General features: G+C 32.7%; 1 protein-coding gene across 1 annotated transcript; it reads right to left on the bottom strand.

The window, feature by feature from the left end:
• Positions 1-2,297: 2,297 nt before the first annotated feature.
• LOC129919124 (uncharacterized) lies at positions 2,298-13,436 on the bottom strand. The gene is made up of 3 exons (XM_055999971.1): positions 12,420-13,436; positions 12,115-12,264; positions 2,298-3,008 (listed from the first exon to the last, which is right to left on the bottom strand). The coding sequence occupies exons 1-3, from the start codon at positions 12,574-12,576 to the stop codon at positions 2,452-2,454; spliced, it is 864 nt and encodes a 287-aa protein (XP_055855946.1). The 5' UTR covers positions 12,577-13,436; the 3' UTR covers positions 2,298-2,451.
• Between the last annotated feature and the right edge of the window lie 218 nt (positions 13,437-13,654).

Below are 13,654 nucleotides of genomic sequence, written 5' to 3'. Positions count from 1 at the left end.
AAAAAATGAGCTCTTTATCACCAAAGATGGCCGAGCTATTGATAAATGAACGCATGCAAAACCGGTGCAAAAACACCCAAAAATATCGTTTTTTGGGAATAACTCGACTTCAGAATGTCCTACGGCAAAAAATAAAGCAATGAATTGTTCGTTACAACATTTTCTATCAATTTAGTGCACAATCTTTTTGTTGAAACAAATAAAAAATAAGTAATATTAAGTCAAAGTCGTTTTTTTGTTTAGCAAACTCTTGCCTTATTATTTTGCAAACGGTGCGAGTATTGGCTAAGAAAATAAAATATTATTGTAGTCCTTTAAATTATCTACAATTCAAAAAAAAATTTAGCTTTCTACGACCCACGGGAGCCGAGCTATTATAATTTTAAGAAAGCATTAATCCGTACGAAAATTCAAAAAAATTTCCCTTGGTTATGATTCGAATACTAGTTCTCAGTGAGAGGGGTTGTTTTCATTGTTTCTTATTATAAGAGAATTTGTCTTATGTTTTTTCGTTGGTCATTTGGACCTTTTTTAAAAAATTAATTACTCGGCTCGTGTGGGTCGTAGAGAGCTAATTTTTTTTTTAATTTGTAGATAATTTAAAGGACTACAATAATATTTTATTTTCTAGCCAATACTCGCACCGTTTGCAAAATAATAAGGCAAGAGTTTGCTAAACAAAAAAACGACTTTGACTTAATATTACTTATTTTTTATTTGTTTCAACAAAAAGATTGTGCACTAAATTGATAGAAAATGTTGTAACGAACAATTCATTGCTTTATTTTTTGCCGTAGGACATTCTGAAGTCGAGTTATTCCCAAAAAACGATATTTTTGGGTGTTTTTGCACCGGTTTTGCATGCGTTCATTTATCAATAGCTCGGCCATCTTTGGTGATAAAGAGCTCATTTTTTCTTTAAAATGCAGGACATGAACAGGGCTACAAAATAGGTTAGAAAAATGTCAATCATGATATAAACTTTTTTCGAAATAATGACAAAAATGTGTTTTTTAACAACAAGAATTTGACTTTAAATGGTTGCCATTTTATATTTACTCACTCAAATACAATGAAATTACATACAACGATAGAAAATATTATAAGGAAGAGAATGTATGTTTATTTTTTGGTCTACGATAATCTGGAGCAAAGATATTAGCTTAGAAGTAAAATATCCCAAAAAATGCATTTTTGTGAATAACTCCGCTAAAAAGAATGATCAGGTGGTGAGAAATTGGGTTTAAGCCTTTTAAATATACCCCCATCGATACATGAAATAAAAACAGACAGTGCCTCTCATCGCAAGGTCAAATGACGCTTTGACTGGAGTAATAGGAATTACGAATAAAACAAGTGTATAAATTTGTTTCATGTGAAAGGGTGTTTTTTTTTTTGGGTTTAGAGAAAATCTGGGTATATTTGAAAAAATGATTAACACAAGAGTAGTATTAGTGGTACCTACCCTATTGAAATTTAGCAATTATGTTACTTTTGAGATTAGAAACAAGAGTCTAAGTCTATAAGAATATCGTGTTTTTTTTTTATTGTAAACAAAAATGATGGGCCACCCTAATGAAATTTGTTAAAAACATTGATTTTGTGATAGAAAGCAAGAATAAAGAGTTTTCATAAAAAAAATTTAGGTGAAAGGGTGTTTTTTTCGAAGAAACAGTAAAATCTGTAATAGGTCCCAAAAAGCCAATGATTCATGTAAAACGTCTAAGAACTTATGTACATATAAACGTTTAAATGGTATTCAAAACCAAAAATAAAATGAATCTTGGCTTTTTGGGAACAATTACAGATTTTACTGTCTCCAACACCCAACTTTTTTTAATAGACTTTTTTTTATCCTTGGTTCTTATCCCAAAAGCAATTTCCTTTCTAATGCAAATTTCACAACTTGTTTGCGTACCACTCTTACCAATATTAGTCTTCCAAAAACTCCACGATGACGAATCGAACCATTTGAATTGATTTGATTTTCATAGGTTGAATTTCAAAATCTTTAGTAAACAAATTATTTTTCTACCATACGATTCACTTACTTAGACAAGAAGTGATTTGGTAGCACTGGTTAAAACAACAAAATAAAAAAAAAAAAATTTTGATATTCTAGAATTTGATAATTTTTTCTTTAATTTTTATTACAAAAATACACATAATTTCGACAAGAAGTCAAAATGTAACATTTCGTTTCTCAAAAACAAATAAATAGCTTAACAAAAACAGTCTTAATTATATACATCATAAAAGTCATTTAAAATCTAAAAGAAAGTTAAAATATTGGAAGGAAATAAACTTGTTTAAAAAAAATAAGAGCTTAATACTAGTTCCTGATCTTATGACTATTTTGTGACAAAGAGGTCTTTTTGTTCGAAGATATTCTTTCTTTCTTGAATGTGGAATGTTTCGAAAGACTATATGCCATTAAATGGGATTTTTTTTTTACTTCTCTTCCAGATCCTCTTTGTAAAGTTCTTTGAAAATTAATTTTTGAATTTTTGTACGAATTCGTAATTTCTGTGCTGAATTCAATTGTTTCATATAAGGATGCAGGCTCAATAAATAATGATAATCATCATCTTCAGGAACTGCTGAATTTTCCATTGTCGATGAACCATTAAAATTACTGTCCTCGGAGAGACGTTGTCGCTTAAGTTTTAATGATGGAATGTGACTGTTTGAGAATGAGGATGATTTTTCATTATAAAGGCTGGTACTGTCAGACATGCTGTTGAATGAGGAATGTTGCTGAGGGGAACGTTTTTTAGCAGTGCCATGAAATTCGGGACGTTTATTGGCTAAAGGTTTGGGAGGATCTTCCATATCATCATCTTCTACGTCATCTTCATCGAATTCTTCATCACTGTCTGGTATACGGATGAGACCATTTGTAAGATCAGGCTCGACAAGAGTCTGTTCGTATTCCTGAGGATTTGATTGGTTGAAGTAGAACATTGTATCTTGTTCGGTTTTTGGCAGGCGATGACGCATGTGTTCAGCTAGAAATATAAGAAAAATCGATATTATAATATTGAATGTTTTTTTTTTTCATGCAATGTAAAAAGTTAAAAAAAAAAAACGCTTTTTTAACTTTAAAAATTATAAACTCTTAATTGCTTTTTAAACATTTCCTTTGTCATTTATCAACACTCGTTTTTTCATGATAAAAGCAGAAATCAAATATCTTTCTAATCCTGACATTTGGTGAAACTGCTAACAATTATTATTATTATTTTTTCAGAAATCAAAAATCAGATTTTTTGAATTCTTAAAAAAATTTAAATTTTTCCGTTTTGGAAAATTGATTGTTTTCTCTATTTACGTAATCGTTATGTCATATTTGACTGCTATCGAGATTTTTTACAATTTCTGTTGTGGTCATTTAGACGGAGGCCAATTTTATAAAAACAAAAAATACTTAAAAATGAAAAAAAAAATAGGAAAAATTAAAGGGAACAACTACAATGTTGTGCTGTACCTCTTTTAAGACATAAGTTCATTTTTTTGCTATCTTTATAGTTTTTGAAAAATTTAATTAACTTTCAAACTGAAAATGGTGAAAAAAACAATGTACTTTAAAAATAGTTAATTTTTACTTTACTGTCTGAGATTTTTTTTTTCTAAAAATGCACATCTTTACGCATCAATGAAGTTTTGTTTAAATATGGGGAAAATATGTTACAAAATTTTTTGAAAAATTTTCAACATTTTTTAATAAACACCCTATAAAATTGTTTTAATTTTCAAATGAAGTACGCTATTCAATACTTTTTTTACTTGCGATATAGGTACTAGGTATAGGGCAAGTTCAGGAATCGAAAAAAAAAATCGAACTTGAGATAACAATCAGACATGACATAACGATGATGGAGAATGCTAAACAAGTGGGTCCGGCAATTCTGTCTGTCTGTCGGTCTGTCTGTCCGTCTGTATGCACCTCGAGCTAGAGCCTAAACTACTAGAGCGGTTCATTTCAAACTTGGTAGCTAACAGTCTTGGACGATTCCCTAAAGGGGAGATTGAATTTTTTTTTGGACCAAAACTAACGGTACCTTTCATATAACGGAAATAGAAAAGCTTAATTTTTTCGATAATGGCTATATATTAGGTACATATTATAGTCCAAGCGGCGACCGTCGAGTTTCTTAGCTCATAAGGTTAGAGGTTAAAATTAGTGTCAAATGAAAGATAAGTTGATACTGAAAATAAAAAAATAGGGTTGCCACTTCTAAAATGGGAACTTCCATGTGGCAACCCTATTTGAAAGGAAAAATTGTCACATAACTAATACATTCATATCTTTGTTGTTTGGCCAGATAAAAAAAATTTGAAAAGCCAACCGAAAGCCAAAATAGTAAAAAAAAAATAATAAAATAATATAAAGAACGTAACCCTACAAATGTGGCAACCCCATCCAAATGAAAACAACACTGACAAAAATCTTCTTTGAACAAAACAGTATAACTTTTTATGCACTAGAAAGCTAAACTATACGCCATATTTTAGATAATACTCCCTTCTATCTAAAAAATGTCGGGTTCCACCCCGCAAATGCAGACAAGTACTCGGCAACCCTATCCAAATGCTAAAAAACATAAAAATCACTTGTTTTTTGGCCAAAGTGTATAATATTTGATAGAGTTAAAGGCTGTTAAATACATCATGTTTAGCTTAGACTCTCTTCTATCTGAAAAATGTCGGGTGCCACCTCGCAAATGCAGACAAGTACTCGGCAACCCTACTAAAATGCTAAAAAACGCAAAAACCACTTGTTTTTTGGCCAAAGTGTATAATATTTGATAGAGTTAAAGGCTGTAAAATACATCATGTTTATTTTAGACTCTCTTCTATCTAAAAAGTGTCGGGTGCCACCCCGCAAATGCAGATTAGGAATCGGCAACCCTATCCAAATGCTAAAAAACCCAAAAATCACTTGTTTTTTGGCCAAAGTGTATAATATTTGATAGAGTTAAAGGCTATAAAATACATCATGTTTAGCTTAGACTCTCTTCTATCTAAAAAATGTCGGGTGCCACCTCGCAAATGCTGACAAGTACTCGGCAACCCTACTAAAATGCTAAAAAACGCAAAAACCACTTGTTTTTTGGCCAAAGTGTATAATATTTGATAGAGTTAAAGGCTGTAAAATACATCATGTTTATTTTAGACTCTCTTCTATCTAAAAAGTGTCGGGTGCCACCCCGCAAATGCAGATTAGGAATCGGCAACCCTATCCAAATGCTAAAAAACCCAAAAATCACTTGTTTTTTGGCCAAAGTGTATAATATTTGATAGAGTTAAAGGCTATAAAATACATCATGTTTAGCTTAGACTCTCTTCTATCTAAAAAATGTCGGGTGCCACCTCGCAAATGCAGACAAGTACTCGGCAACCCTACTAAAATGCTAAAAAACGCAAAAACCATTTGTTTTTTGGCCAAAGTGTATAATATTTGATAGAGTTAAAGGCTGTAAAATACATCATGTTTATTTTAGACTCTCTTCTATCTAAAAAGTGTCGGGTGCCACCCCGCAAATGGAGATTAGGAATCGGCAACCCTATCCAAATGCTAAAAAACCCAAAAATCACTTGTTTTTTGGCCAAAGTGTATAATATTTGATAGAGTTAAAGGCTGTAAAATACATCATGTTTAGTTTAAACTCTTTTCTATCTAAAAACTGTCGGGTGCCACCCCGCAAATGCAGACAAGTACTCGGAACCCTATCCAAATGCTAAAAAAAAGCAAAACTCGCTTGTTTTTTGGCATTTGGATAAGGTTGCCGAGTACTTGTCTGCATTTGTGAGGTGGCACCCGACATTTTTCAGATAGAAGAGAGTCTAAGCTAAACATGATGTATTTTACAGCCTTTAACTCTATCAAATATTATACACTTTGCCCAAAAAACAAGTGATTTTTATGTTTTTTAGCATTTGGATAGGGTTGCCGGGTACTTGTCTGCATTTGCGAGGTGGCACCCGACATTTTTCAGATAGAAGAGAGTCTAAGCTAAACATGATGTATTTTACAGCCTTTAACTCTATCAAATATTATACACTTTGGCCAAAAAACAAGTGATTTTTGGGTTTTTTAGCATTTGGATAGGGTTGCCGATTCCTAATCTGCATTTGTGGGGTGGCACCCGACATTTTTTAGATAGAAGAGAGTCTAAAATAAACATGATGTATTTTACAGCCTTTAACTCTATCAAATATTATACACTTTGGCCAAAAAACAAGTGGTTTTTGCGTTTTTTAGCATTTTAGTAGGGTTGCCGAGTACTTGTCTGCATTTGCGAGGTGGCACCCGACATTTTTCAGATAGAAGAGAGTCTAAGCTAAACATGATGTATTTTACAGCCTTTAACTCTATCAAATATTATACACTTTGGCCAAAAAACAAGTGATTTTTATGTTTTTTAGCATTTGGATAGGGTTGCCGAGTACTTGTCTGCATTTGCGGGGTGGCACCCGACATTTTTTAGATAGAAGAGAGTCTAAGCTAAACATGATGTATTTTACAGCCTTTAACTCTATCAAATATTATACACTTTGGCCAAAAAACAAGTGGTTTTTGCGTTTTTTAGCATTTTAGTAGGGTTGCCGAGTACTTGTCTGCATTTGCGAGGTGGCACCCGACATTTTTCAGATAGAAGAGAGTCTAAGCTAAACATGATGTATTTAACAGCCTTTAACTCTATCAAATATTATACACTTTGCCCAAAAAACAAGTGATTTTTATGTTTTTTAGCATTTGGATAAGGTTGCCGAGTACTTGTCTGCATTTGTGAGGTGGCACCCGACATTTTTCAGATAGAAGAGAGTCTAAGCTAAACATGATGTATTTTACAGCCTTTAACTCTATCAAATATTATACACTTTGCCCAAAAAACAAGTGATTTTTATGTTTTTTAGCATTTGGATAGGGTTGCCGGGTACTTGTCTGCATTTGCGAGGTGGCACCCGACATTTTTCAGATAGAAGAGAGTCTAAGCTAAACATGATGTATTTTACAGCCTTTAACTCTATCAAATATTATACACTTTGGCCAAAAAACAAGTGATTTTTGGGTTTTTTAGCATTTGGATAGGGTTGCCGATTCCTAATCTGCATTTGTGGGGTGGCACCCGACATTTTTTAGATAGAAGAGAGTCTAAAATAAACATGATGTATTTTACAGCCTTTAACTCTATCAAATATTATACACTTTGGCCAAAAAACAAGTGGTTTTTGCGTTTTTTAGCATTTTAGTAGGGTTGCCGAGTACTTGTCTGCATTTGCGAGGTGGCACCCGACATTTTTCAGATAGAAGAGAGTCTAAGCTAAACATGATGTATTTTACAGCCTTTAACTCTATCAAATATTATACACTTTGGCCAAAAAACAAGTGATTTTTATGTTTTTTAGCATTTGGATAGGGTTGCCGAGTACTTGTCTGCATTTGCGGGGTGGCACCCGACATTTTTTAGATAGAAGAGAGTCTAAGCTAAACATGATGTATTTTACAGCCTTTAACTCTATCAAATATTATACACTTTGGCCAAAAAACAAGTGGTTTTTGCGTTTTTTAGCATTTTAGTAGGGTTGCCGAGTACTTGTCTGCATTTGCGAGGTGGCACCCGACATTTTTCAGATAGAAGAGAGTCTAAGCTAAACATGATGTATTTAACAGCCTTTAACTCTATCAAATATTATACACTTTGGCCAAAAAACAAGTGATTTTTATGTTTTTTAGCATTTGGATAGGGTTGCCGATTCCTAATCTGCATTTGTGGGGTGGCACCCGACATTTTTTAGATAGAAGAGAGTCTAAAATAAACATGATGTATTTTACAGCCTTTAACTCTATCAAATATTATACACTTTGGCCAAAAAACAAGTGGTTTTTGCGTTTTTTAGCATTTTAGTAGGGTTGCCGAGTACTTGTCTGCATTTGCGAGGTGGCACCCGACATTTTTCAGATAGAAGAGAGGCTAAGCTAAACATGATGTATTTAACAGCCTTTAACTCAATCAAATATTATACACTTTGGCCAAAAAACAAGTGATTTTTATGTTTTTTAGCATTTGGATAGGGTTGCCAAACACTTGTCTGCATTTGCGGGGTGGCACCCGACATTTTATAGATAGAAGAGAGTCTAAAATAAACATGATGTATTTTACAGCCTTTAACTCTATCAAATATTATACACTTTGGCCAAAAAACAAGTGGTTTTTGCGTTTTTTAGCATTTTAGTAGGGTTGCCGAGTACTTGTCTGCATTTGCGAGGTGGCACCCGACATTTTTCAGATAGAAGAGAGTCTAAGCTAAACATGATGTATTTAACAGCCTTTAACTCTATCAAATATTATACACTTTGGCCAAAAAACAAGTGATTTTTATGTTTTTTAGCATTTGGATAGGGTTGCCGAGTACTTGTCTGCATTTGTGGGGTGGCACCCGAAATTTTTCAGATAGAAGAGAGTCTAAGCTAAACATGATGTATTTTACAGCCTTTAACTCTATCAAAAATTATACACTTTGGCCAAAAAACAAATGGTTTTTGCGTTTTTTAGCATTTTAGTAGGGTTGCCGAGTACTTGTCTGCATTTGCGACGTGGCACCCGACATTTTTTAGATAGAAGGGAGTATTATCTAAAATATGGCGTATAGTTTAGCTTTCTAGTGCATAAAAAGTTATACTGTTTTGTTCAAAGAAGATTTTTGTCAGTGTTGTTTTCATTTGGATGGGGTTGCCACATTTGTAGGGCTACGTTCTTTATATTATTTTATTATTTTTTTTTTACTATTTTGGCTTTCGGTTGGCTTTTCAAATTTTTTTTTATCTGGCCAAACAACAAAGATATGAATGTATTAGTTATGTGACAATTTTTCCTTTCAAATAGGGTTGCCACATGGAAGTTCCCATTTTAGAAGTGGCAACCCTATTTTTTTATTTTCAGTATCAACTTATCTTTCATTTGGCACCAATTTTAACCTCTAACCTTATGAGCTAAGTAACTCGACGGTCGCCTCTCCGACTATTACATATAGGAGCCAACTCTTTAAATAAAAAAAAATGTTTACCGTTATTAAAGGTACCTGCCATAGAACGGTTATTTTGGTTTCTTAATTTCTCGTAACTCGTACCAGACTAACTCGATTTAAAACAAAGCCTTATAGTAAATGTAATATTAAAATTTTAGAAAATTTTCAAAAAACATATTTTTGGATTTTTAAAAAATATTTCAATTTTTTTTTTTGAAAAATAAATTAGGTATTTGAAAACGTGTTTGTGAAAAATTTTGAAATTTCGTTTTTATGCGTAAATTAATTAATTCTTCAAAATGTACGGTGGTCTTGAAAACGCGGCAGGTTTTATAAAAATGGATCCCAAAAGTAATGATGCAGATTTGTTCGAATTGATCTCAGGATTCCAAATTTGTAAGTTTCAAAATCGTACCTGATCCCTTTTTTGAGTTACAGGCATTATACATATATATACATTTGACTTGCAATGGAAAAAAAATTAAACAAAAAACAAAAGCACATTATAATGTCCTATACCTTTTTGGAAAGCTAAAATATACTCCTTGAATTTGATGTTTATTTGAAGTTGATTGAGCAATTAGTTTTTGAGAAATTTAATTTCAAAGTCAAAATTTAAAAAAAAAATAATAATTTTTGTATTTATGTTAATTTTTTTTACCTTTGAATTACAGGATACAAGTTTTTTTCAAAATTGAATGTTCTATTTAGTTCTTAGTCAAATCCTTAAAAATAGATGTAAAAAACTATTCTAGTTTTTCAAAAATGGAAAGAATAGATAGGCACTATTATTATTGGTTCATTTGTTCCTAAGGAAAAATGTGTATAATGGTTATTTAATCAACAGATTTGTAAGTTCTAATCACACTAAGTGTGACTCAGAATCAACCCCAAGAACGAAGTGGTATTTTGGCACCTGTTTTGAGATTTTTTGTTAATTTTTGGTGTTTTTTTTAAATGTTTTTTTTTTGCCATTTTCAGAGTTTTTGTATTTTGTTTTTAATTTTTATATATTTTAAAGTTATTTTTATTACGTTCTGAATATTTCAGGACTATTTTTGAAATGTAAGAGTTATAATGTTACGTATAACAGAAAAATATCCCATATTACATAGATTTCAGGACAGCTAAGGTCCTCAGGGACCACAAAACCTCTTCTCGATTTTTATCGTGAGAGCCATTTTTCATGAATCCACGTTGACTTTTCGCGTTAATTTAAAAGAAAAAGAAGACGTCCTGATCAGCAGCGTGTTACAGTGACCTTTTTTCCATTTCATTTGAGGCTATTTTTTTTTATTTGAAAAAAAAAATTAAAAAAAAAGCTAAAAAAAATTGGAGAAAAGATTTTTGACATTTTTCTTAAATCTCAAAAACTAAGATACTTTTAAACATGCGGTTTTTTGTTTTTGACTTAAAATCAATGAGAGCATGGATTTGTGTAAAAAAATTTTACCCTTTATTAAAAACAATAGAGCAGAATAAACTAAAAGAAAAAAAAATATTTTTTTCTAAAATAATAATTTTAAAATTAAATTTCTCAAAAACTATTTACTCAATCAACTTCAAATAAACATCAAATTAAAGGAGTATATTTTAGCTTTCCAAAAAGGTATATTTAATTATATAATTTTTTTTCCATTGCAAGTCAAATTTATATACATAGGTATATGTATAATGCCTGTAACTCAAAAAAGGAATCAGGTACGATTTTGAAACTTACAAATTTGGAATCCTGAGATCATTTCGAACAAATCTGCATCATTACTTTTGGGATCCATTTTTATAAAACCTGCCACTTTTTTTTTGAAAAATGTTAGAAATTTTTTGAAATTTCGAAAAATCCCTACTTTGTAACAGTATTTTGCTTCCTGCGCCTATTTATTGATTTTTGTTTTTTACAATTCTTTTACTAAAACATTACCAAATAATTAGGAACAATTAATTAATCAAAATATTTCTTATTTCATACGCTTTTTTGCTACAAATTAACAAAACCCGAAAGGATTTGGGATAAACAAGTTACTTAATTCTGAGAGCCCATAAGATTTGATCTATTACTTTTGGGGCACCCTGTATATAAAATAATTTTTTTTCAAACGTTTTTAAAGACTTTCGAAATTTTCTTTCTAAAAATAACTTTTCATACAAAAAATAAAATGGCATACACTTAGTTTTTAGGAAAAGATTATTTAAAACGGTGTTTAATTAATTATAAAAACAGATTTTATTTTTTTAATTATTTTTTGAAAATATCAAATTTTATATTTTCCATAATTTTCTTGAAGAAAAAGCTTTAACATTAGAAAGTTTTTAAGCATAAGAGCAAGTACGTGCGACCCCAGTTGTGCATTTTATTTTACATTTTTTATAAAATGAATGATTAAATAAAATTAAAAAACTTAAACATTCTAAGTGTTCTAACACGTATTTGACATAAAATTTAATTATTTCTTTCTTTCTTCATTTGTGTCTCTTCTCCAGTTTGTAATATTAAATGACTTCTTTAAATGACATAGATAATTTCTTATTACCTTTTCTTTAAAATAATCTACCTATTAAAATAGCTATAAAGTCATATCGCCGAATGCCTAAACTATTACTTTCTTAATAGTTCTAAAAACAATTGTATACATTTTCATTGGACACCTATAACAAAAGCCAAAGGAAATGTCGACAATAATTATTTCACACATACACGAACATTCATTCCTTTGAAAATAACAATCAAATTTCGCTACTCAATCATTAACTCACTCAACACTTCATGATGATATCAAAAACACTTTTTCCCACGAAATTCTACTCAACGACCAGCTGATATGAAACAGCAAAAAAACTCACTCAATATCAACACACCAAACAGGCAAACACCCATCAAAGAACAACGAATATTGTCTGCTATTTCCGATAATCCACTTGTAACAACAACTAGGAACCTATGTGTCTAACAACAAAAAAGCAACCCTTATTTACTAAGCACCCTGCCAGCTTAACAAACACAACCATCCACTAACATATTCTCATTTGTATTAGTATTCTATAAGAACAACAACTATATCAATGTATAAAAAAGATACTCACTCAAAAACAAGAGCGCATAATAATGTATCCACTTGGACTCATGTTCCGCTGGTTGGATCAGGAAATCGCCATTATCCCCCCGCGGTATCCGTTTGTATTCAACTCGAAAATTGTCACGCAAACCTTTCCATTTTGCTTTTAATACAACTTCTATAAAAAAAAAGAAAAAAACATATAAATAGAAGAAAGAAGAAGTCAAAACAAACAAACAAATTGAAATCGGTTAACACAGCAAAGCACTGACTCACTTTTGATGAGCCAACCAAAAACCACCAATAAAACAAAACAAAGAGATCAAAACCTACTTGGCAACTGATGAATGGATGACAACTCTTCCCACATCTGCTCGAGAAATGGCTTGTTGCAGTGATAATTGCGATTCCATATCGCCGGTCGATTTTCCACATCTTTGATAAATTTTTCCACATTCAATACAATCGATGAGTTTCCTTTGAGTGCCATATTGATTTTGTTGTTGTTGTAGAGATACACTTTCCTCTTCCCAACTTTAATAGCTTCTATAATGTCAAGACTCGCTTCTCTGCTTACTGACTCTTTGCTTGGTGATATTTGCCGGTGGTTGTTGCGCGCTCGCGACACTCCAATGAATGATTGAGAACGTTCAGCTTCGCTTCGACAAAAGAGTGTTCTCCACTTTTTTTTCGTTTCGATACACAACGCTCGGTTGGTAGCTGTGTGTGCGTAGCGTAGCGTATTGAGCCTATGTATTCGATTCGATTCGACCTCTATCTGTGTGTCTCCTTAGGGGCAGCACAGAGCACGTCACAGCAATGGCAACCAGCAGCAGGAAATGCCAAAGCCGTTGCCAAAGCCAAAGCCGATTGCCCAAGCTACGAAAACGAAAAACCTTAAAAGCAAAAGCAACCACCACCAAAACGGTGCCGGTGTTCGAGTCGAGAGTTCGTTCGAATGTCAGCTGCTGCTGGCTGGCAAGGAATTCAATGGATGCGGTGGTCTCACTCCCGGCGGCGATTTTTGCCTGTGTGTGTGTTTGTGTGTATGACGATGATGCCTCCCGGTCCGTTATTGCTTCTTCTTCGGGCTGACTTGGCCTTCTGTCGGTTCGGTTACTTGTTTTTTTTTTTTGGGGACTGACTGACAGTCAGTCAGGCGGCAAGTGAAGAAGAAGAAGAACAGGAAGAAGAGACTCTGACACTGACTGATTACAACAACAAAAGCGAGGGCGATGATAAAACAGGGAACACAGAAGAAGACACAAAAAAAAGATTTTTCAAAAAACTCGGTAACCTTCTCTAGCGGAGAGTCCACGCTCAACTGAACGTTTCAGCGTTTGCAAGCAAGCTAGGCAGCCCAGCTAGAGCACAGTCATCATCGTCATCATCCAGTTCCATAGAAATACAGAAAAAAAAAAAAAAACAACCACTCTAACCCAAACCAAAAGGCAGCAGCAGAGCGTGCGACATACATACAGTTCGTGGACACCTCAGCAGAGCTCTGAGCTCACAGCTGCTGCTGCTACTTGCTGCTAAATGCTGGTGGTTGTTCTGCTGCCTTTTGC

This window comes from Episyrphus balteatus, chromosome 4 (assembly GCF_945859705.1).
Source record: "Episyrphus balteatus chromosome 4, idEpiBalt1.1, whole genome shotgun sequence".
NCBI classification, from domain to species: Eukaryota; Metazoa; Arthropoda; class Insecta; order Diptera; family Syrphidae; genus Episyrphus; species Episyrphus balteatus.
Note: the sequence above shows the minus strand (reverse complement) of the source record. Positions and strands in the feature narration are given on the sequence as shown.